This window comes from Acipenser ruthenus, chromosome 3 (genome assembly GCF_902713425.1).
Source record: "Acipenser ruthenus chromosome 3, fAciRut3.2 maternal haplotype, whole genome shotgun sequence".
Lineage (NCBI taxonomy): Eukaryota > Metazoa > Chordata > Actinopteri > Acipenseriformes > Acipenseridae > Acipenser > Acipenser ruthenus.
Window position 1 is genome coordinate 85,819,843 of NC_081191.1, and position 22,352 is coordinate 85,842,194.

Consider the following 22,352-nt stretch of genomic DNA (forward strand, 5'->3'; position numbering starts at 1 on the left):
TTATTATTATTATTATTATTATTAGCAGCTTATTATCTGTACACCAGTTTTATTCAGACAAGGGGACACTAACGATTAAACCAGTCCACAGCTGATGCTTTCATGTTTGTTTTATTTTAAATAACAATTTTAAGGTGGATTTTTAATGAGTGGAAACTGACAGATTGGCAGGAAAGGAGCTCTGTGAAACTGTAGGGTGTATAATCTTGCTGATCTGCTCTGACAAGTGATTTAAAAAAGTAACACAAGATGTGGCTGCTGACAAGTTTTAATGACAATATGGTTTTATACTCTTGGTTTACACTTCTAGTATGAATTATTCACATTTTTATATATATTAAAAAAAAGTGATTTCAGCATAGCTTGAAATGCAGTGCTGAGTGTTATTTGTTTTACTGTATGAGACACTGTTTTAATAGAGGTGATTTCACCTCTTTGTTGAACTTCAGAGTACATCATATTTAATGACTTCACTATACCAGTCCAGCAAAGGCACAGCACAAGAAAACAAAGGACCAGTTAAGACTGACTTGGGTCTTTACTAGAGGAATTATCTGCATTGGTTTCTGGAAAAAAAAAAACCATATTCCTTTAATGCACAAGGTACAAGACAGCTTCATAAAGTAAACCAGTTGCCTTTCGCTTCATTACAGTACATGTATATACATGGTGGTCCATTCTCGCAATTTAATAAAATACAGATTAGCAACATTTAAAATATGAAGATTTCTGAACAATTATTATAATTTTAAAGGTCTGAAGGTCATTTCTTGAGTTGATCAGAATCTGGAGCTATACAACGCTTGTTACATTTATAGAAAGGGTGTTTTTTTTAATTGTGATAAGGTTTGGATATCTTTTCAAACATGGAGATAAAAACTCTTATATTTGCAACGTATGCAACCAAAAACATGATTTATACAGTATTGACTTTGATGAACAGGTTTTCCACAGCAACACTGCCTCCACTTTAATGTAATGTAGTACAGTACTAGACAACCTTTGATATAGAGCCTGGGGGTACCAGGGGTAAAATGTACCCCAACCCCTAACAGTCCTGAGCCTTTGTCCTACCCATCTGTAATGTTGCTTGGTACAGTATGCTACTAAAAACAAGTAATAGGCAAAGCTAATGTTAATTTAAGGTATCTTATGTGCATCTTTTTTTATTTTGTAACATAAATGGCTGGTTTCACAGACCAAGGTAAGCATGAACTACCCTTGAACTACCTAATGTTACCTTAGGTAAGGTGGTGCAAATCGAGGACTGTAAACTTACAGAAAAGATGAATTCTCATTAAAATTGCTTTGGATTTCAGATGTGTGAAACATCAAACCGAACAATATATGAAGTATTCTATATATGATATTAAACTTGCAACAACACATTAACTTAATACATCTATTGTAGCGATTTCTCTTTCTGTTGTGTGAACATAACCTACAATTTACAAAAAAAAAAGATCTGGTTATTAGAACACTGCTTAAAGACAGTCATATTCATTTATAAAGTACTGTAACTGTGCTGAACAAGTCAGTATTATTGGTCTGCCTGTTACAAAGGTTAGCCTTCTATTACCAATCTTTCCAAACAATTATCAGCTATCCTCATGGGACTCCCAGTACTGGAATAGAGTGTTACTGTAAGTGCCAGATCACGATGTCAAGGAGACATGGTTGGCATCAACTGCCCTGTTCATGCCCATGTTAGCAGATAAACTGCATTTGCAGCCATCCGGTGCAAAATAAATGTGATATTCTGTAATAGAAATGTGTTTGTAAAAAACAGTTGTTTCTTATTATCTAGGGAGTTCAAAGTGGTGTCCAAACAAAGCAAAAGTTATAAGCAAAGCTTAATTTCATCCATGTTTGTCAAAATGGTAAATCGTTTAATTTAGACCTGATAGACCCATAGCTCTAAGCTATTAGGAAAATTGAATATTGTAGGTTAATTTAATCCCCACACATACAATCTCCCCTGAAATGCATGACTTGCTAACAAAGCACCATGGCAGAGTAGAACCTTTTAGAAATGCTCAACTTTTTTCCAGTCATGGTTAACCTGTTTGCCCTCAACACTCTTGAATGTGTACACTCTCAGTTGGGTGCTGACCTGAAAAGTTGTGAATGCGCATACTGAACAGGCCAGACAAGTAAAATGAAAGAGATTGCAGCAACAAAGTCTCTTGAGTGTTCTTTTTGTTCAGAAACACAGCTACAGTATTCTACTGACTAGAGCACCTAAGACAGAACAAATCAAGACATAAAAGCAGTAATAACAATAGTGATACATCACAAATATTAGCAGTGTTGGGTATTTCCAATAGCAATGCTGGCTCGGTATCAGTATTAGTTGTGCATGTTTCTTTGGACTAAGTGCACAGGATTTTTATGCAATTGTATTGTTTCTTTTACATGCATTTTATGAATGTAATCCACTAGAGAAAAAAAAAAATAGGAATAGATAAGGTAAAACACAGAAATGTGTAAATATAAATTATTCAGTACTTTTTTATGACATACGAATTTTTCAGTTTGATTTTTAAATCTTTATTGAATACTAAGGGGGCTGAGTATTTCATGTGTGTAACTCAATTTCATCACCCTTAAACCTATTAACCTGTTCTTCCCACTGTATTACTAATGTATAGTGATGAAATTATGTTAATAGGTGGTTCAATAAATCAGGATTAATGGTATTAAGATCCACCTCTGCATAGATCATTAAAACAGACCTTTAAGCCCTATTGAACCTGGCAACCTTTATGAAGCAAAATCAGTAGTTTGTTAACCATGTGCAGGTGTAGGTAATGCAGCAGTGATCAATGAACAGACAGACAATGATAATCCAGGTGCAATGGTGTTTTTTTTTATAATCCAGTTGGTCTGATGACCCAAATACAGCAAATAATAATGTTAACAAGCAATACAGCGGCGTGTATTGCTTGGTTGTAAACCACGGGTTGGTCCCGAAATAATAACAGTCTCGTACTTAAACACTCACACGTAACACAAAACACAAACACAAGTCCACAGTGCGTGCTAAAGAGCTTGTGGTGTATTTACAGTTTATTCGTGACACAGAGCAGTGATGTCCGGGTAAGTGCTGGCCTTTGGCGACAGCTCCGAATCGTTCAGCCGTCTAATAAGAACAAACAGTGTATTTTTTTAGACACAACAGAACCAAAACAAAACAAATACTCACGATAACAATTCTCCCGTTCTCCTTCCGTTTCACCATTAACCATACAAAGGAACAGATCACCTCACTCCGTCCCCTTTTGTACTGTCTATCATGACCCCTTGGTTAACGAGTGCAACAGCTCCTCCAATCCGCGGCTGCCACATCGTTTCCCTTCCGGGTCGATGATTTAGTGTACCGGAGCGCTGTCCCCTTTCTGGATGACCAACTTCCTCATAACCCTGGGAATTAATTGTCTGGCCATCTGGTCCAGGGCACTGTTCCCTTTACACAGTGCCCTCACAGGTCGGGAGGGAGATGTATCACCAAGAACCATTTTGTTCTGTCACAATGACTAAGACAGCCAATGACATCCAATGAAAATTAAAGGTTTCATTTAGAAATAAATAGGTGCCTGGCTTAATGAAAAAATATGCATTTTTTTGTACGTTACATACAGTAAGTAATGTACACAATGAAATGATTACACAAATAATTGGGCTTCAGCAATACAACTGAATCTGCTATACAGTTATCTGTAATGCAGTTGCTGCCGGAAAAACGAATAAATAAGTAGAGAGCTTAATCCATAGTGTATGGGCTAAAGCTATTGAGTTTGCAGGTACTGTATGACCTGTTATTGAACACTGTGACTCCCCTCTAGTTGGTTTTGATGACATGGGCTACTATCCAGTCCCTTTACAGTTCAGTGTTCTGCATAATCTAGTAAATGGCACTCTTGTCAACGTTTTTGGCTGTAGGCCATTTTTCTTAAATGTATAATTGTATTCTGCTTTTTCAATCACCTCTTCTCCTGATAGAAGAGGTTTTCCTGCTGTTGGGTTTTCCAAATCCAAATCACAAATTCCCCATTCTGTCATCATTCAGTTTGTTGTTTACACGCATTGGTATGCCTTTCTGAGGAAATGTTTAATTTAGAGAGTAAACTGCCAGGAGAATGAAAATAAATGGGTCCATAAGCAACAGAAGCAGAATGGCTCAAAAACTGGACTATAAGCTTTTTTGTAAGAATGACTGTGGTATAGTCTGTGACAGGATGATGTCACTGGCAGGCTGTATTAACCAGAGGGAGACTCAAACACAAGAAAGCTGCAGGTTTAAACACTTCCAAAACATACACACGGCTTCACAAATACAAACTCCCCTGAACACCCACGATAATTTCTCATATATATTTTCACCACAGCACAAAAAACCTTCACCTCGAACACCGACATTAATTCTCCACACTCATTCTCCCTAACACCCGTGAACACCTATTTTATACACCCGTGGCTGGAGCCTTAATTAATCATGTAAACATTTATTCAGTTGACATTTATCCAGCAACTTTCCCACGTGTGTTTGCGGGGAGGATTTTAACTTCCTCCCTGCCACCCAATATTCCCCACACAACGCACACCCTGCCATGCTGCCACACACCTACACTAATACAGTAATGCATCACCTATCTGACTGCAGCAGGGCCAGAGTAAGGGCAGATATGTAAAAAGTCGGATGAATGAATCTTGTTTTAAATACCATTATACACAGATGTAACAATTGCTATATTCACACAATTATTGTTTTGAGATTCAGCTTTTATTAGGGAGCTCCCCTAAATCCCTTGTTTAGAAAGATACAGGGTATTAATGCTTGTGACAGGGTAGCCGTCTGCCATGTGGGTGCGTGCATTCGCTGCTGAGTGACAGGCAGGAGATCGAGATAGTTGAAGTTGATACGCCCTGCAAGCGAACAGGATTTATTTACACACTGAACAGCTTGGTGTGACACTCCCAGCAATGGGCGTGCACGGAGCACATACAACACAGTGTATGAAAACCTTGGTAGGATCTACAGTATCTGAACTAATCTTCTCTGTTGAATAATAAACGTTGCTGAAGAGGTTGATCGTGGCGGATAAACGGTCAGGGTGGATATGTGACGGGCGGACTGATAACAGGTTATAGTAATACAAAATAATACAGACAAACACAGGGGTGGGGTGTACCCTCTCACAAGTCACTTAAATAACTTAAACTGGCCAAGCTTGACGAAAATATCCTGTAATGGAAAACTTAATTTAAATAGTTTCAGGGGATCCACGTTAGAGACTTTTAGATGAATGTGCACTGTGTCTTTCTAGTAATTATTTGCATTGTTGCTGAATCACTTACAGTATATTTGTTTTTACAGCATTTGTAATTGTCTGGAAGTTGGATTTTCCTATTGTGACTTTTAAATTAATTATGTGACTGCATTTAAATCTCCAGTTATAACACCTGTCACCTCAAAAAAGCAACCAAAATGACCCCTGACAGTTCTTCTGTTCTGTTATGGAGCTGAAAATCAATGATTCATCAAGGAAAATGCCAAATGCAATAACTCAAATACTTCATATACATGACGTGCATAGATTGAGACAGTGATGCTGTTGAAACAGTGTTACGTTGTCGTGACACCTGCCTACATTTTCAAGTCAGAGAAGAAATTTCAAGATATGAGCACATTCTCCACATGATTACAATGTCAGCATACATTCCAGCCATCTAATTAGCGTACAGGGATACAGCCATTCAATAAATGTAGTGGATAGGAAATTAATATTTCAAACTTAACAGTAAACAATTATGAGGTCCACGATTTCCATACACCATAGATGTAATTGCAAGTAATAATTGTACATGTTATAAATTATAGTAACAACATTTACAAAGTGTTTTAAATGGGTTATTATGTTTTGTGGGGTCACATTTTTAATTGTGGGGCTCCAAATGTTACTGAGGGATCTTTGGAGCGCACAACTCTACAGTAAAAAAAAAACTCCCTGCAACTCCACAGTAGAAAAATGTGAAGTGAAGTTTAACACCTGCCTCCACAGCTTCCAAGGGGGAAGTTAAGTAGAAAGAAACTAATTCCATCTCTTTAATGAGCACTGGACTCCAGTGGCTCCTGCAGGAGCATTCACATAAATTCACTGTTAATTGTGTGTTTTCTGTAAGATGAATGGCTATTACCTGGCCCTGCCCTCTGTCTGGCAGATGTAATCAATTACTTGCTACATGTTGTATTGGAAAAGTGTGCCTTTTCTTTGTCCCTCACTTAAATATGAATTAGCCTGTCTGGAAAGCTGCTACTGTGTGACAAGCAATAATTACAGGATTAGTGTTTCTATTCGAATTTATATAAGATTGGGGAAAAGAAATTAAACAAAGACCAACGTGAGAGAAAAGTCTGAAATAATGTGACTGATGTGATTCTGCTATGACATGTAGTCTGAAGAAATTGGATTGTGTATATTCCCAGGATGCAGGCTGTGGATATATGTGCTGTTTTACACCCTTTAATCTGGTCTCTCTTAAGCCTGACAAAGAGTGATGACAGTACATGATTCCACTTACACAAATACACAAACCTGCACTCATATCCTAATCATAAACATAAAAAGTTACAGGTACTTTTCTTCTTTTACATTTTACCCAAACTGAAGAACAGCTCCATGGAAGTAGGAGATTTTTTTTTGTATTTAGGTATTATTTAGGCTATTGGAAATAGCATCGTCCACCGCTAGGATAATAAAGCCTGGAGCTATCAGACCACAAATGGAATTATCAACAAACCACATTACTTATGGAATATAGGAAATCATTTTGTATTAATTATCAACAAAAACTAGTGCTGCTTAAAATTACCAAAAAAATAAACAGATTTTTTTTTTTTTTAACGTATCCATTTTCTAATAGCAATAGAACCTTATTGTGCATTGAGAACTAAATTAATTGCAATTTGATTTCAGCGCATGTTGATCATGCATTATTTCCAGTGTCGTTAGCGTATTAGTGTAGGGTCTTTACACAGTAAAGTATAGTACATTGTGGCAGTGTGCCCCGCCCCTGTGCGCATTTTATGTTAAATGTTGCGTGTGGTGTATTAATGTTGGTGTATACATATTGGTGCACGGGATATAATGGGGCTGTGAAGCACGAGTGATTTAAAATATATAGTTGTATTTAGGCACGAGGATTGCACAATCACTTCATGTGCAGATAAAATGTGTATTAATATGTGAGCACGAGGAGTGCAAAGATTAGTTCACATGCAGATGTACCGAGATTCCAATTGAAAGATTGATTAGCAATCGAGTCTCTGCAGCTGCATAAAAGATGTAGTGTTTCACTCACTCTGGGTTGTGTATTCAGGGAGAAGGAATGGAAGAGAGAGGAGAAATAATTAAAAGTAAAAGCTAACAATTGCTATCGTGCTGGAGGGCCAGCACGGTACTTGTTGTGTGTTTAGCGTTCGTGTGCTGTTTGTTAGTGTCTGTTCGTTTTGTTTGTCAGTTTTTGCTACTGTGCCGTTTTATTTTACAAAGTGTTTTTGTGTTCAAACGTTTTATTTTGTTCATTTAATAAATCCATACCCCAGTCTGCTGTGGATTCCCTTTCATTCACCATATCACCTCGCAGTGCTGTGTTTCTTCCAGGTCTGACATAAGAACATAAGAAAGTTTACAAACGAGAGGAGGCCATTCGGCCCATCTTGCTTGTTTGGTTGTTAGTAGCTTATTGATCCCAGAATCTCATCAAGCAGCTTCTTGAAGGATCCCAGGGTGTCAGCTTCAACAACATTACTGGGGAGTTGGTTCCAGACCCTCACAATTCTGTGTAAAAAAGTGCCTCCTATTTTCAGTTCTAAATGCCCCTTTATCTAATCTCCATTTGTGACCCCTGGACCTTGTTTCTTTTTTCAGGGCGAAAAAGTCCCCTGGGTCGACATTCTCAATACCTTTTAGGATTTTGAATGCTTGAATCAGATCACTGCGTAGTCTTCTTTGTTCAAGACTGAATAGATTAAATTATTTTAGCCTGTCTGCATACAACATGCCTTTTGAAACCGGGATAAATCTGGTCGCTCTTCTTTGCACTGTTTCTAGAGCGGCAATATCCATTTTGTAATGAGGTGACCATGACTGAACACAATATTCTAGATGAGGTCTTACTAATGCATTGTAAAGTTTTAACATTACTTCCCTTGATTTAAATTCAACACTTTTCACAATATATCCGAGCATCTTGTTGGCCTTTTTTATAGCTTCCCCACATTGTCTAGATGAAGACATTTCTGAGTCAACATAAACTCCTAGGTCTTTTTCATAGATTCCTTCTTCAATTTCAGTATCTCCCATATGATATTTATAATGCACATTTTTTTTGCCTGCGTGCAGTACCTTACACTGTTCTCTGTTAAATGTCATTTGCCATGTGTCTGCCCAGTTCTGAATGCTGTCTGCTGACGTCACCGCACAGGCCAGCTTGCCACATACATCTACTTTTTACTATCAACCGAAACAACAAGATTTGTGATTTATCTGATTATGAAAGAACTACAGAGAGTGTATCTCATTTATGGTGTTAAGTTTACTTTGTTCTAATAGTGTAACTAAATTTAAATGTACAATTTAAAGATAAAATACTAAATATAAAAGCTTTTTCGTAGCAGCCGTTGTATCCAACAGCTCTGTGAAAATAAAATCATGTTGTTGCTTGTCTTTGAGGTTCCTAAATTACAAAGTGAGAAGGGATATTGTGAAATACTACACCCAGGTCTAAATAAATAATAAAAATGGTTATCAGCCGAAACAACCAAACAATTCTATTTTATCTTTGGATCTTTTAACAGACATTTTTAAACACAACAAAACAAAAACTCTCAAAACAGGCATGTTGCAAATTACCCTGAAATAAGTCTTGCTGACTTAAGCCATTAAATACTGGTTGAAGTGACAGGCACTGCACATTTAGCGGTATTTAATAATGTAATAAAATGAAATAACTTTAAACCACCCAAATATGGTGGCCTAGATAAGTATTTTTGAGAACTGTATTTCAATGCACAGTAGTAGTTCATGACAGATGTACATATAATATTTAAGCAAAGGTCTTTAGGTACTTTTAGAAGTATAAGCTCTTATTTGTGTCACATCACGGCAAATATTCGCTTGTTGTCATGCATCTGATGCATCGCAATATCTTAAGTTAAAAAGACACCGTGTTAAACATGATCCTCCTAATAGAAATACACAAAAAATGCAATTAAACAGAGATTTAAAAAATATCGTAAACTTTAGAAATGTATTATTTTTTCAGTGCTAATTACCTCTTTCATTTTATACAATTTTCCAAGCTCTTTCATGTGAGATATGCTTCATTATGGTAATGTGTTCCAGGAGAAATCATTAGGTTAATGGGGTATTGTACAGCGAATGCTTCTTCCCAGGACACAATAAATGCATTCATTTATCACATTCATTTAGAATGTATTTTATAGCCAGTGTAATTGGATGCCAGTGGTTCTGTTGTAACAGTCTTTTACTTTATCATTGCTGTCATTAGTTTTATAGATTATAAAAAAATATTATTATTATTGTTATTGTTATTATTTTTCAGTGATGTGATTAGTTTCCAGATAACTAAATGAGAAAAAAGTAAGCCACTTGAGTTAAAACAATAAATTGTGCTGGATAGAAAGCCTTCCATATAAAAAGTGCATGTCTGTGAACATGTACTGTACTGTTGGTTTTAAATGCCTGTGTTTTTGGAAGCAATGGTCGTCTGTGTCATCCTGACTGTTGAAAATAAAGGTCCCCTCTTATTTATAGGTGCTGTTCAGCAAGCACAAGATGATCTCAGTGTAACTTTGCAAATATGACAGAGTACTGGACTGCTCACTAGCTCTTCTTCTCACCGCATACCCTCAATGGGAGACCTTGAGCTCCACCCACTACTTGAGTGGAGAGCAAACGAGCCTAATGCCAAATATTAAAATCCTCAAACAGGTGTTACGTTAGTAAAAATTATAGCATGTAAAATACAGTGACCCAGAATAAGAAAAGTGGCTTTGCAAAGAATCATATATACTAGGCTCTCCAGCATTAGCTACTGAGCCACATGCATTACTGAACATACAGCAATACAAAATAAAAATGTATGTTGCACGTACTCCCAAATATAATATAATATGTGGAATTATACTTAAGTGACACTCAAATTGATTAGATTAAAAGCTCCATGTATTGACTAAATATGTACATTTTTAGTAATACTGGATGATATGGGATATGGCTGCCTTATGACTAAATTTGCTTAGGCTGAATTTATGCTTTCAAAATCACCTGTGATTGTCATCATTGTTTAAAAGTGATGTCTGATTACTTCAGTGAAGTGGCCTAAAGAAACCGCAGATCCATACATTTTAGTAAAACATGAAATACTACAAACGTTATTCAACAATATGGTTGCATATGCTAATATAGAAAATAAGTTTGAAAATTCCATGTAAATTAAATCTGAAACACCTAAGTCTGCATCATATTTAATTTAGGAATGTTACCTTAGTGTCTTATATGTTTTACCCATGTGTGTTTACTTGTAATAGGAAGATATTTATTAGTACCACTGCCTTTGGAGAAATTCCAAGCCTTGTGTTGCTGGACAGGGTTCAGATCCCTGCTATTCGTGGTGTCTTGCTGCTTTGGCACAAAGAGCAGGAGCCCAAATAAATTACCCACTGACATGTGGGGCAGTATCCCATGAAAGAAATGTCCCTGCAGAGCCTGTGACATGTGACGGCAGAGGGAATGTAGGCTGGACAAAAGCCATCATCTCCAGAGCTATCATGCCAAAGCAAGTTAGTAACAACCTGACTAAACTAAACCCATCAATCATGGCAACTGCTCTCTTCACCAGACGCAACTTATCCAAAAGATCCCTAAGGACGGCACAAGTAACAAATCTAAAAAGGATTGCCATTTTTTTGTTTTGTTTTGTTTTAATACATCTCATTTAGTGTGTGTATGGCAAGTTAAGTGGTTCTTATGATCACTTTGTTATCTGAGGTTGTAAATTGTAGATTATTAGTGTTTCAGCCAGCGCTCCAGATAATCTCCATACTGGGTGCTTTACCCATTGAAAAAATATCAATTATGTATGATATTAAAATGTAGTGCGTAAGGAATATGCATTTTGCTGCACAGCTTGAGTTTGCATTTTATCAAGTTTCTTGTACTTCGTTGGCTCCCAGCGTCTCAATGGTCAATTGTGGATTAACTGCATGCGGCAGCTAGAGAATGGATCGTAGAACACGGCTATGGCATAGGGGGCAGGTTAAAGGTCTTCTGATAAATGTATTGTTGTATGTTTATGATTTAAAAAACATGGGCAGCAGTGTGGAGTAGTGGTTAGGGCTCTGGACTCTTGACCGGAGGGTCGTGGGTTTGATCGCAGGTGGGGGACACTGCTGCTGGACCCTTGAGCAAGGTACTTTAACTACATTGCGCCAGTAAAAACCCAACTGTATAAATGGGTAATTGTATGTAAAAAATAATGTGATATGTGAAATAATGTGATATCTTGTAACAATTGTAAGTCGCCCTGGATAAGGGTGTCTGCTAAGAAATAAATAATAATAATAAAAAGAATGGGTTATTGTTATTATTTTGGGGTTATCTAATTCATAGTTTGTGGGGATGTATTGGTATGATTTAAATGTATTGTTAGCGAGAGAAAGAGAAAATTTTAATTTAAAAAAGAATAGCAATTGCTTCTCATGCTGGAAGGACCAGCACAATACTTGTTGTGGTGGAGGTATTAGTTTTTAGTTTTGTGTTTTTGTATACACCTTTATTTTGCTCTGTGAGCAGTGTTTTTTTTGTCTGCCTTTTTGTTTTATTTTTGTAATCTAATAAATACGTGGATCAGCGCTTCAACCTACAGTACCTGTGTTTGTGTGTCAACTTCCTGGTCTGGGGATGTCACCACCAAGCCAGCCTGTCACAGTGACCAATAAGTCAGAGTTTTCAATGAAATAAACAAATAAACATACAGTTGAATCCACTCACTTTCATTGGGTGTTTGTGATTGGTGAATAAGGGACTGCACTCTTGATCCTCTGCACTGTCTTTGTCCCCCTCAACCTAACCTACAAATTTATGAATTTATGGAAAGTAAATCTATATAATGAATACAATATTCTTTGTTTGGAGAGAGTCTCGGTGCTTTACATTGCTATAGCAAGGTGATCAATAAGGAATACAATATTATCATCTATTTATTTGCATTGGTACAGTATCGGTACAGTTTAAAAATATATTTTTGTAAATGTTTAGTTTTTTTAATTTTTAGGGGGCGAGTTAGTCGACATGGAAAGGGAGAGCACATGAGACATTTACAGAAAACTGTAAAAACCGCAACAGCCTAGTAACAGTGAGAGGTGACTCAGTGAGCACAGTAGCCAAGTACATCGAGAGTAGCAACTTCCTGGACTATCATATTATTAAGGCAGGAATAAATGGCTGCGAAAAAGACATTGTTGGATTTTTTCATAATAAAATGTACAGAATATATAAAGTAGGCCTACTCATGACTTCAATGTAATGTTGCACTTTACTCACCCAAAATATATTTTACTCACATAGGGCTCTATTTAGCAAAGTTCGCAAACCCCGAAGGCAATCGCAAAACAATTTTGCGGACAGTTAGCGCACCAAAATCAGGTGCACGTGTGGGCAAATAGACTTTGCCCACATATGTGATTTAGCAACTGTGTTTTAGTGTCCACCCGTCAAGTTACCGTTAGCGCTGGACATGGGCAGAACTTTAGAGGAGTGTCCTCATTTACATACAAATGTAGCGATTTAGCAAACCATCAACAGTGTTAGCATTTGCATTTCAATTGACATGTGAAGACCAGGTCTAAACTGTGCACAAATTAGATGGTCGACTATAAATACAGCTGAAACTACCAGGGAAGTAGGCAAAGAAAAGAGAGAGAAAAAAGAGAAATGAAAGAAATCTGGACACTAGATTTCTACATGGCCAGACAGAGAGAAGGAGGAGGAGGAGACATCCCCAAATATTTAGAAGTCATCTGTCTTTTCTGACACACAATGTATGCACCAACTTTGCCTCAACAGACAAACAATCACTGACATCTGCCAACTGCTTCAGGCTGACCTGCAAGGAGACATGTGGAGAGCACACTGTTTGCTTGTAACACTGGCCCTGTCAACACTGCATAACCGATCTCGAGAACCGTCCTCGAAACCTCTCTAATTAATACAGCTCAAAGCGTCCACACTGAAGTACTGTTTCATGTTTAGTCAGGCTTAATGTGTCCACACACCATTAGAATAGTTCAGTTACAATTCCCAGCAGCACAACGAACCATGGAAATTAATATGATAATATCCCACCATGCACTGTATTTTATTTTAAAATAATGTGTTATGCCCCATATTAACAGAGATCCGTATTGCATAAATGAAATATAACAAAAATAAGAAAAATGATAAACTGAAATATATTGCTTGCATAAGTATTCAACCCCTGTGCTGTGGAAGCTCCCAGTTTACACCGATGAAAGAAATTGCCCTAACGAGGACACAATTACCTTACCATTGGCCTCCACCTGTGAACCATTAAAGTTGCTGTCACATTTTCTGGATAAAAACCCCACTGTTGAAGGATCATTGGTCAGGCTGTGAATCTGAAGGAAAATGAAGACCAAAGAGAATTCTACAGAAGTTAGAGGTAAAGTAATACAAATCCATAGATTAGGGAAAGGGTACAAAATAATATCTAAGTGTTTGGATATCCCAGTGAGCACAGTTGGATCAATAATCAGGAAGTGGAAGCTGCATCACACCACCCAGGCACTGCCAAGAAAAGGCCGTCCCTCAAAACTCAGCGCTCAAACAAGAAGGAGAGTTGTGAGAGAAGCCACAGCGAGGCCAACAATCACTTTGAAGGAACTACAGAGTTCAGTGGCTGGGAGTGGAGTAATGGTGCACCAGTCAACCATATCAAGAGCTCTGCAAAACACTGGCCTGTATGGGAGGGTGGCAAGAAAGAAGCCGTTACTCAAAAAGTACCACCTGAAAGCACGTCTGGAGTTTGCCAGAAAGCATGATAGTGACCCAGCTGCGATGTGGGAAAAGGTTTTATGGTCAGATGAGACCAAGATAGAGCTTTTTGGCCAAAACTCAAAGCGCTATGTGTGGCGCAAACCTAACAGTGCCCATGCCTCAAGACACATCATCCCTACAGTGAAGTATGGTGGTGGCAGCATCATGCTGTGGGGATGCTTCTCATCAGCAGGGACTGGGCATCTTGTTAAAATTGAAGGAAGAATGGATGGAGCAAAATACAGGGAAATACTGCAAGAGAACCTGCTTCAGTCCACTAAAAAACTTGGGAGGAAATTCACCTTTCATCAGGACAATGATCCCACGCACAAGGCCAAAGCAACATTGGAGTGGCTCAAGAACAAAAAGGTGAATGTCCTACAGTGGCCCAGTCAAAGTCCTGATCTCAATCCCATTGAGAATCTGTGGCACTATTTGAAAATTGCGGTCCACAAGCATCATCCAACCAACCTGAACAACCTGGAGCAAATCTGCCAAGAAGAATGGGCCACAATCACTCCGACACTGTGTGCAAAGCTGGTACATACTTAGCCCAAAAGACATAAAGCTGTTATTGCAGCGAAAGGTGGCTCTACCAAATTGTGTGGGGGTTGAATACTTATGCAAGCAAGATATTTCAGTTTTGTATTTTTCTTAAAAATATTTCCTAACACAAAACCAATGTCACCTTACAATAATTGATTTTGAGTTTCAGTGTTTTAAAATAAAATATCAAACAGAATGAAATTTCAATGTACCATTTGTAATTCAGTAATATGAGAGAATTGGTCAGGGGTCTGAATACTTTTGCAAGGCACTGTATATATATATATATATATATATATATACACACACACACAGTATGTGGGTTAGGTTTCCATATTGAACTATTTATAATACAAATTTATCAGTAGGAAATGTTTACATCTTTATAAACTACAGGAATTTACAGTCATTGTTATTATTTGTTTATTTAGCAGACGCCTTTATCCAAGGCAACTTACAGAGACTAGGGTGTGTGAACTATGCATCAGCTGCAGAGTCACTTACTACTACGTCTCACCTGAAAGACGGAGCACAAGGAGGTTAAGTGAATTAACCTCAGCTACTGACAATGAGTCAGTAGCTGAGGTGAGATTTGAACCGGGGACCTCCTGGTTACAAGCCCATTTCTTTAACCACTGGACCACGCAGCCTCCTTATCTAAAGTCATCTTATCTAAAGCCCCTTTCACACTGGCATGCTCTACCCGGTGTCATGCGGGTTGGCTACGTGATTTCACACTGCTTTTTGAAGAAGCAGGGTTGACCTGGGTGAGAGAAGCAAGTAAATGCGCGTACACAATTCCCCAGAAGCAGCTTGTCACAGGCGCTTCCATTCAAGCTTCTCTGGATTGAATTGTCAGCCCAAATGCTGATTAGAGCAAATGTTTGTTTTATCCCTGCTGTAATCTGGCTCATGGTGAGTTTCAATCAACAAAAATGTGGCTAAACAGAATAAGCAGAAATTTTCCTCGCGGAAGTGAAACCTTCACGCAGGCGTGGCTGTTTGTTACTTTGTTCGATTACGAACGGCCATCATGCATTTTGACTCGCTCGACCAAGCTCAAGCCGAGTATGACCCAGGTACGTGGTTTCACACTACGCGGGACTGGGACCCGGGCAGGAGGGCCAGTGTGAAAGGGGCTTAAGATAATAGGACTACAGGTGCCTCCTCTTTGTGCAACTATACCTACCAACTGTACAGACCAACCGACAAAATCCACTTATCAAAATAGCATGCAGATTTCTAAGTTCATTCAACAACGAGAAAATGCTGCAACATTAAAATATGATTGTATTACGAGCCAGAGAAATGTATCCAATTGTTTAACTAATTATAACAAATATAGTCCACCTAAATGTAAGGTACGTAATACGGCTGTGACTGTATCACAGGGTTAGGGTTAGGTAGATTGTATCACAGGGTAGATCACAGGGTTCTTGTGACATGTACAGTTGGATGTACTGTATACCTTATATTATTTAGCACTGGTTTTGATGTAGTGTGGTGTATCACAAAATGATTTTATAACCACACAGTATCAAGGGAGTATTAAATGCTGTCTACTGTAATTACCACTCCAGTACTTAATATATGTCTTGCCTTATCAGTTTAAAATAATGATAATTTACAAGGATTCAGAAGGTGGTAAATTCAGACACTTTCTATTAATCAAAAATATTTTTATAAACTTATATTCATTAAGTACAGGAAGAATATGTGCAGAAGAAGAGATGTTATAGCAGTTATAGTTCAATAAACACTAAAAAGATTTAGCCAATTCTCCTTTCCAAGGTTAAGGGAATAAAATGGATGATTTAATAACGAGCTTCAGTTAAATCTAAGTCATCACATCACAGGGGTGCCATTTAGCACTTGAGCACAATATGGATTCAAAAAAGACTATTAATATGAATGCAATTCCCAATTGATTTGAAATGAAGAGCTATTAAAAACTGTGCTTTTGTATGAACTGGAAAATGTTATGCCCACATGAGTATTTCTCCTTTGAAAAGCAAGGCTGTGTCTATAGTAAGGCTGGCTAAGTCACCAGACCACTTTTAAATGTTAAATAATACAGAATGATTGTATTCTTTTTTATTCATTGGTACTGTTCATCAATAAAAATAAGGGACATATTCGCTTCATGACCAAATTAAGAACAGCTTAAAATGAATATTTCAGTCGTTTCTGGTCAAAGCTGTTCTTTCACAAGTGTCATCAAGTAAGCACTAGGCTGGAACTGCTTAATAAGATGCCTTACAATATATCCCAGTAAATTCAAGAATGGTTCTCCATGATTCATGTACCCAAGGGCAGGAGGTAGGGTGAATGCTAATAGTTTGCTGGTCATAACCGTCAAACCCCTGGAGTTTATTCCATTACATGGACTGAGGCCCCCATGAATGGTGATGATTTTCTAAGTATACAAGAAATAAAGTACACAATAAAAGGCATCACTAGAGACACAATGCAAAATGAATTCCTCCCATTCCCATTCCATGCGTACATCACTACCAAGGCAGAACACATTATTGATTCCCTTAGGGTTTAAAAGAGTCATTGGGCCATTTGTACTTCCTAAAACTGGTTGTTATTATTATTATTACCCTACATGTGTGAATAAACTGAAAGTTTAGTTCAAATTACGGGCCAATATAAGCCACAAGTATAACCTTGTGCCATCTTTCTGTATCGCTACATTGTTAAAGTAACACTTTAAACTGATTTAGATTTTGTCCAATGATAATGTAGAATGCTCTGAAAAAATATGTGGTTAATTTAGATCAACTGATATTTTTAGTTTTATTTTTCAATATTTACTATCCATCTATACATTTCCTACCTCACACACCCAGTTTAAAATGAGCTCATACAAGTCTGCATGCACACAGCTTGCAAGAATACATTTCACATTTCCCAGGGAAAGAGAAACTACCCACAAAAGATTAAAATCACAAGAACACTTTGAATTCAAACCTGTTGAGCCATTAAAAAATACATTTTGTCAAAACATTTGTCCACTTTTTTGCAGGTACAGTAAACTACCATGTGGCAGGGTAGAATCCTGCATGTAAATATTCTGGCAGGGCAGAGCCCTGCTTGTAAATAATGTTTTGTTTGTATGTTGGCGGTGGTGGTGGTTGGCACTATTTGCACACAGGGTTCTGCCCTGCCACATTATTTGCACGCAGGGTTCTGCCCTGCCACACTATTTGCACGCAGGGCTCTGCCCTGCCACACTATTTGCACACAGGGCTCTGCCCTGCCACACTATTTGCACGCAGGGCTCTGCCCTGCCACACTATTTGCACGCAGGGCTCTGCCCTGCCACACTATTTGCACGCAGGGCTCTGCCCTGCCACACTATTTGCACGCAGGGTTCTGCCCTGTCACATGCCACCATAGGTTATTGTTCTTTTTTGTGAGTAAGTAGCTTCAAATGTAATTTTAAATGTTTATTTGCATTTTTTTTGGGTTCTGTTTTTCCAATATTTTGTTATTTTTAATGTTTCTCAAGTTTTGCCATTACCTTGCTTTGAATTTGATAATCTGGATAATCCCACGTGCCAGGTCTGAACAGCCTTCCTTGTTCTATTGAAATCACTTCAAATGTGCTCTTTCAGCTGTCAGCACCACCTACTCTACATTTATATAATCAATGTCAAATGGGTTGAATGGAATGAGTAAGTCTTTAAAGTCTCTCCAGACAATGCTAAGGCCAGTTAAAAACTAGGTAAAGGCAGACTAAGAGAAAAAACTAACAAAACCTAGAGCCACTCAGAATGATACCAAACATAAAAATAAAAAAAATGCTACAAAAGTTCACTTTCACCCACTGGTTCATCCAGTATAAAAGGGTAAATACTTAATTTCTTGACAATGATAATACTAATTTGCCTGGAGCAATCTGCTGTTTTAATCCATTGACGACATTTTCACAGGGACACACAGCACTTCTTGGGTGTTTGATTTGTTATAACCTCCCTGTATTTGTTTGTGTGTTGCTTAACCTTCCCCTGTCTTTCTCTTTCTGTTTCTATGTCAGGACACTGATTTCATGACCTTTAACATCTCTATGCACCGCTCCTGGTGGCGGGAGCACGGGCCAGGCTGTGTGAGGATGGAGGTCCCGGCACCAGCCACTCGTAGCCTTGACGACCACTCTTACATATCTGTGACTGGCTGCATCGTGGGGTTCCAATATCTGGAGGTCATTCACAGCTCCTATCAAATACTACTGGCTGTAAGTATGACTTGCCCACTTTGAGCACTACTACCAGTTTTTGGAGTAACAGTGTTCTGATTAGTACACTGTTGGTCTGGCAAATTATGATATTTTTAAGATGTGTGTAACTCATTCCTAAAACAGTTCCAATTCTTCAGAGACAGGTAAAAAAGTAGGAATTAAATTAATCTTGACTGCAACAAAAAATGAGTTGTCCTTTACTTTAGAAAATAAGATTAGCTTTATGTCCACTGGAAGTAGTGGTGTTTAGACAGGCTTACACAGAGCTCATAATTCAAGATCATGTGATAAATGTAGACAGGCTGTATGGGTCTGTTCCCTCCAGTATGTGTTCCCTCTTTTTGCGATACCTCCTGCACTTCCCTTTGCTCTCACTATAGACAGCAGCATCTGGCATTATGGCTCCATCTGGTGAACTGTGAGTTTGACAATTAACGTGTTTATGTTTATGACCCGCATCCATCAAATCAGATGGTGGTGTTATTTCCATTATGTTAAAACAATGCGTGTGTATAAAATTAGGACACATTAATACACATCAAAATGGAGACCTGAAGGCAAGGTGGTGTTCAGTTAGACAGAATAATGGAGTGAAATTATACAGTTTTAAGCAAAGGAATTCAGAATTACTCAAAATCATTGCGAACATAATAAAAGGGTAAACTACAATAACAGACGTAACAGACATGTTTGTGCCTGGTTTTCAAATGAGCGTGTTAGCAGGAACAGACCTCAGACATTAAAGTGTTAAAATGGTTGAAGGGTTGAAGACAAACCACTTACCTTGTTTTCACTGGAGACCTTGCGCTCCATCGTTGTATTTTAAAATGACAAAAACAGAAATAGCTCTTTACAAAGTAATGAAATTAAAAAAGACAAAAAATCTATACATACAGTAGTTGAAAATTCAAAGCCGAAGGTAAGCTCTAGGGCAACTGATTTATTTATTGTTTTGCATGGTTGCTGGGTTTACAGGCACAATGCTGAAAATAAATTCACAGTCCAAAGAGAAAAAAAAACACCTGTTGTACCCTAGCTTGGGAATCTCAAAGGGATAACTAAAGGAGGAAGTAGAATAACTTTAATCAGAAACTAGAATAATGTGTAGTTATCTTGGGCATTGATTACAGTTTTTAGTTTGTTTTGAATTTGTTCTGCATCCCCAGCCCCCATCCCCTAAACCATCTTGCAATCTCTTGCAGAGAACTGATTATTGTGTTGAAACTTGGTAAGGACATTCTTTAGCAGAAGTTATTGTGTGTGTCTATTATCATTATTATAAATTGTAATAATAATGACTATTCTTCAGTATGTGACTAAGACTATTTCTTGTCAGTTCTCCTGTAAGTATAATTAGGACAATAAGATAGGTGATGCTCTAACATAAAAATACCGAAATACCGGTAGCATAAAAACTTCAATAGGTATGAATAGTGTAAGTTATTGCTGAGAATGTGCAAAGAAATATTAAAAATGTGTTTCCATATTTGAAAAAGGGATATTCTTTTTCACCTATGTAGTGTGATTGTCAACACATTTCTCAGGACGATGGTGTTTAATTTCCATATTCAGGTCCCTGTGGGTATATTTAGGATTTTCAACCTCTTTCTTGAATGAGGTCAAGCAAGGTGAAACAGTTGCTTAGACAGTTAACTGTTTAGGTAAGATATGGAACTGCAGGTCAAGCCAGAAACGTAGATACAACATAACAGAATTTTTTATATTTTCCTAATATTTTTGGTCGGATGTATAAAAAGGTAAATATAAAGAAATGGGGCTGGTCAGGCCTGAATCGGGAGACTCAATCTGAGCAAGACAGAAAACCTTCACAGGCATGCATAATCAAAAACAGATCCACAAAGTATTTGCAGAATCTACTTTCAGAGATGTGCAAAGTGCATTTTACACTTAGGGTTGATAAACCCAGAACCTAGAGAAGGTTACAATACTATCAGTCCTAAAAGACTGATCGTATCAGTGAAAACGTGTAAAATAAAAACATTGTTTTCACCACTGACCATATCAATGATACAGATCTCTATTTACGTATCAATTTTACTTGACGTTTAAATCTATTCCATCATAGGTGCTTTATTTGTGCCCTCCCCTGAAATCCAGCAATCGTCCTCTTCATAAATTATTTCAGCATTGCTAATTTCAAAGAATCTGCATGGCATTAATTATTAAATGAAAAATGGCGTTCAGAGAGCCTGAATATTATCTCATCAAAGGAAAGACATATTTAATTACAAATCAGCTGTGGCAGAATAACATTTACAATCAAGAGTGCTGAGGAGCTCTGTAAATAATTTATAGAAGCATTTCTAGTGTCTAGGCTTCTGCTGGAACAGTCTGGTGCTTAAGCTTTTGATAGTTATTACAGTACAGGGACAATGGTGCTCTCTTTTTTTCACTAGGTATTATAAAGAATGACAACATTATAGAAACAAACCAGCAACTACCAAGGGTCCCTGTATACATTTCATTATTTAGAGTTAAAGGCTGTTAATAAATGTAGCAACTAGTAAAGATTTCAATTACAAAATGTGTGATAAATTACTCAGGGTGTGTGGAAATTTCAGATTAGATTTTCGCCTTGGAAATCGACTTTCCAAATCATATCAATATTTGTCTACAAATCCCATTAAAGTTAAAAAATATCATAGATGGTTTTAGCCCCAATATATTGTGTTGAAACATATAACGCAAAACAAAACAAAAAAGACAATGTCTAATCTAGGATAAGGCACGCAGGACCATAAAGAGCAAGTTTAAAGCAAAAACTATACAAGGGACAAGGAAAGATGTACTGCATAACTAGAATAAAGCTTGTATAATCCTTGCAGTCAGTTAATTTTTCCTTGCGTGATCCAGGCATCCTTTGTATTATCCGAAACATGATCTGTGCATTTGTTGTGCAAGGCATGCATGAAATCCTTTCTTATCCTCAGTATCATTACAGTTCTTGCTTGAAACTTTCATTTATGGTCTTGCTTGCTCTGCTTGATCCGAGAACAATCCTTGCATTTCTGTTGGTATGGAAAGTCATTAATTTACATATACACTTTTGTGCAAAAACCATAACTCTTGATTTATTTTTCCCAAATAAGTTTCTGTTAAGATGGTATTACTGTTTTATAAGTTTATAAAAAATACAATAATGCATTTACACAGGAAACATAATCTGGAGGGGGTCTGTCCCAGTGATTTGGAGTGGGGGTGGCAGCAGGAGCACTCTTACTGAGCTATGTCAATTCAAGCAGTACCAGTCCATGTTCTAATGATATAATGGAAATTCATCAGCACTATTGGAATTTAAAAATGCTTACTGGTTCCGCATGTTAATAATGTATTTCTGTTTCCGTCATAGCTTTATTGGTGCACACATTACACATTACAAAAACTGTTAATGCTGCAAA

The 22,352-nt window shown here is 37.5% G+C and overlaps 1 protein-coding gene across 4 annotated transcripts in view; it reads left to right on the forward strand.

Annotated features, from left to right (window-relative positions):
• LOC117394182 (sodium/potassium-transporting ATPase subunit beta-1-interacting protein 3-like) overlaps nt 1-22,352 on the forward strand; it is a 137,727-nt gene that overhangs the window by 76,042 nt on the left and 39,333 nt on the right. For all 4 annotated transcript variants that reach the window (XM_059018185.1, XM_059018170.1, XM_059018177.1 and 1 more), the window contains exon 4: nt 18,733-18,930. In XM_059018185.1, coding sequence (XP_058874168.1) covers nt 18,733-18,930 — 198 coding nt within the window. The remainder of the gene's footprint in view (nt 1-18,732; nt 18,931-22,352) is intronic.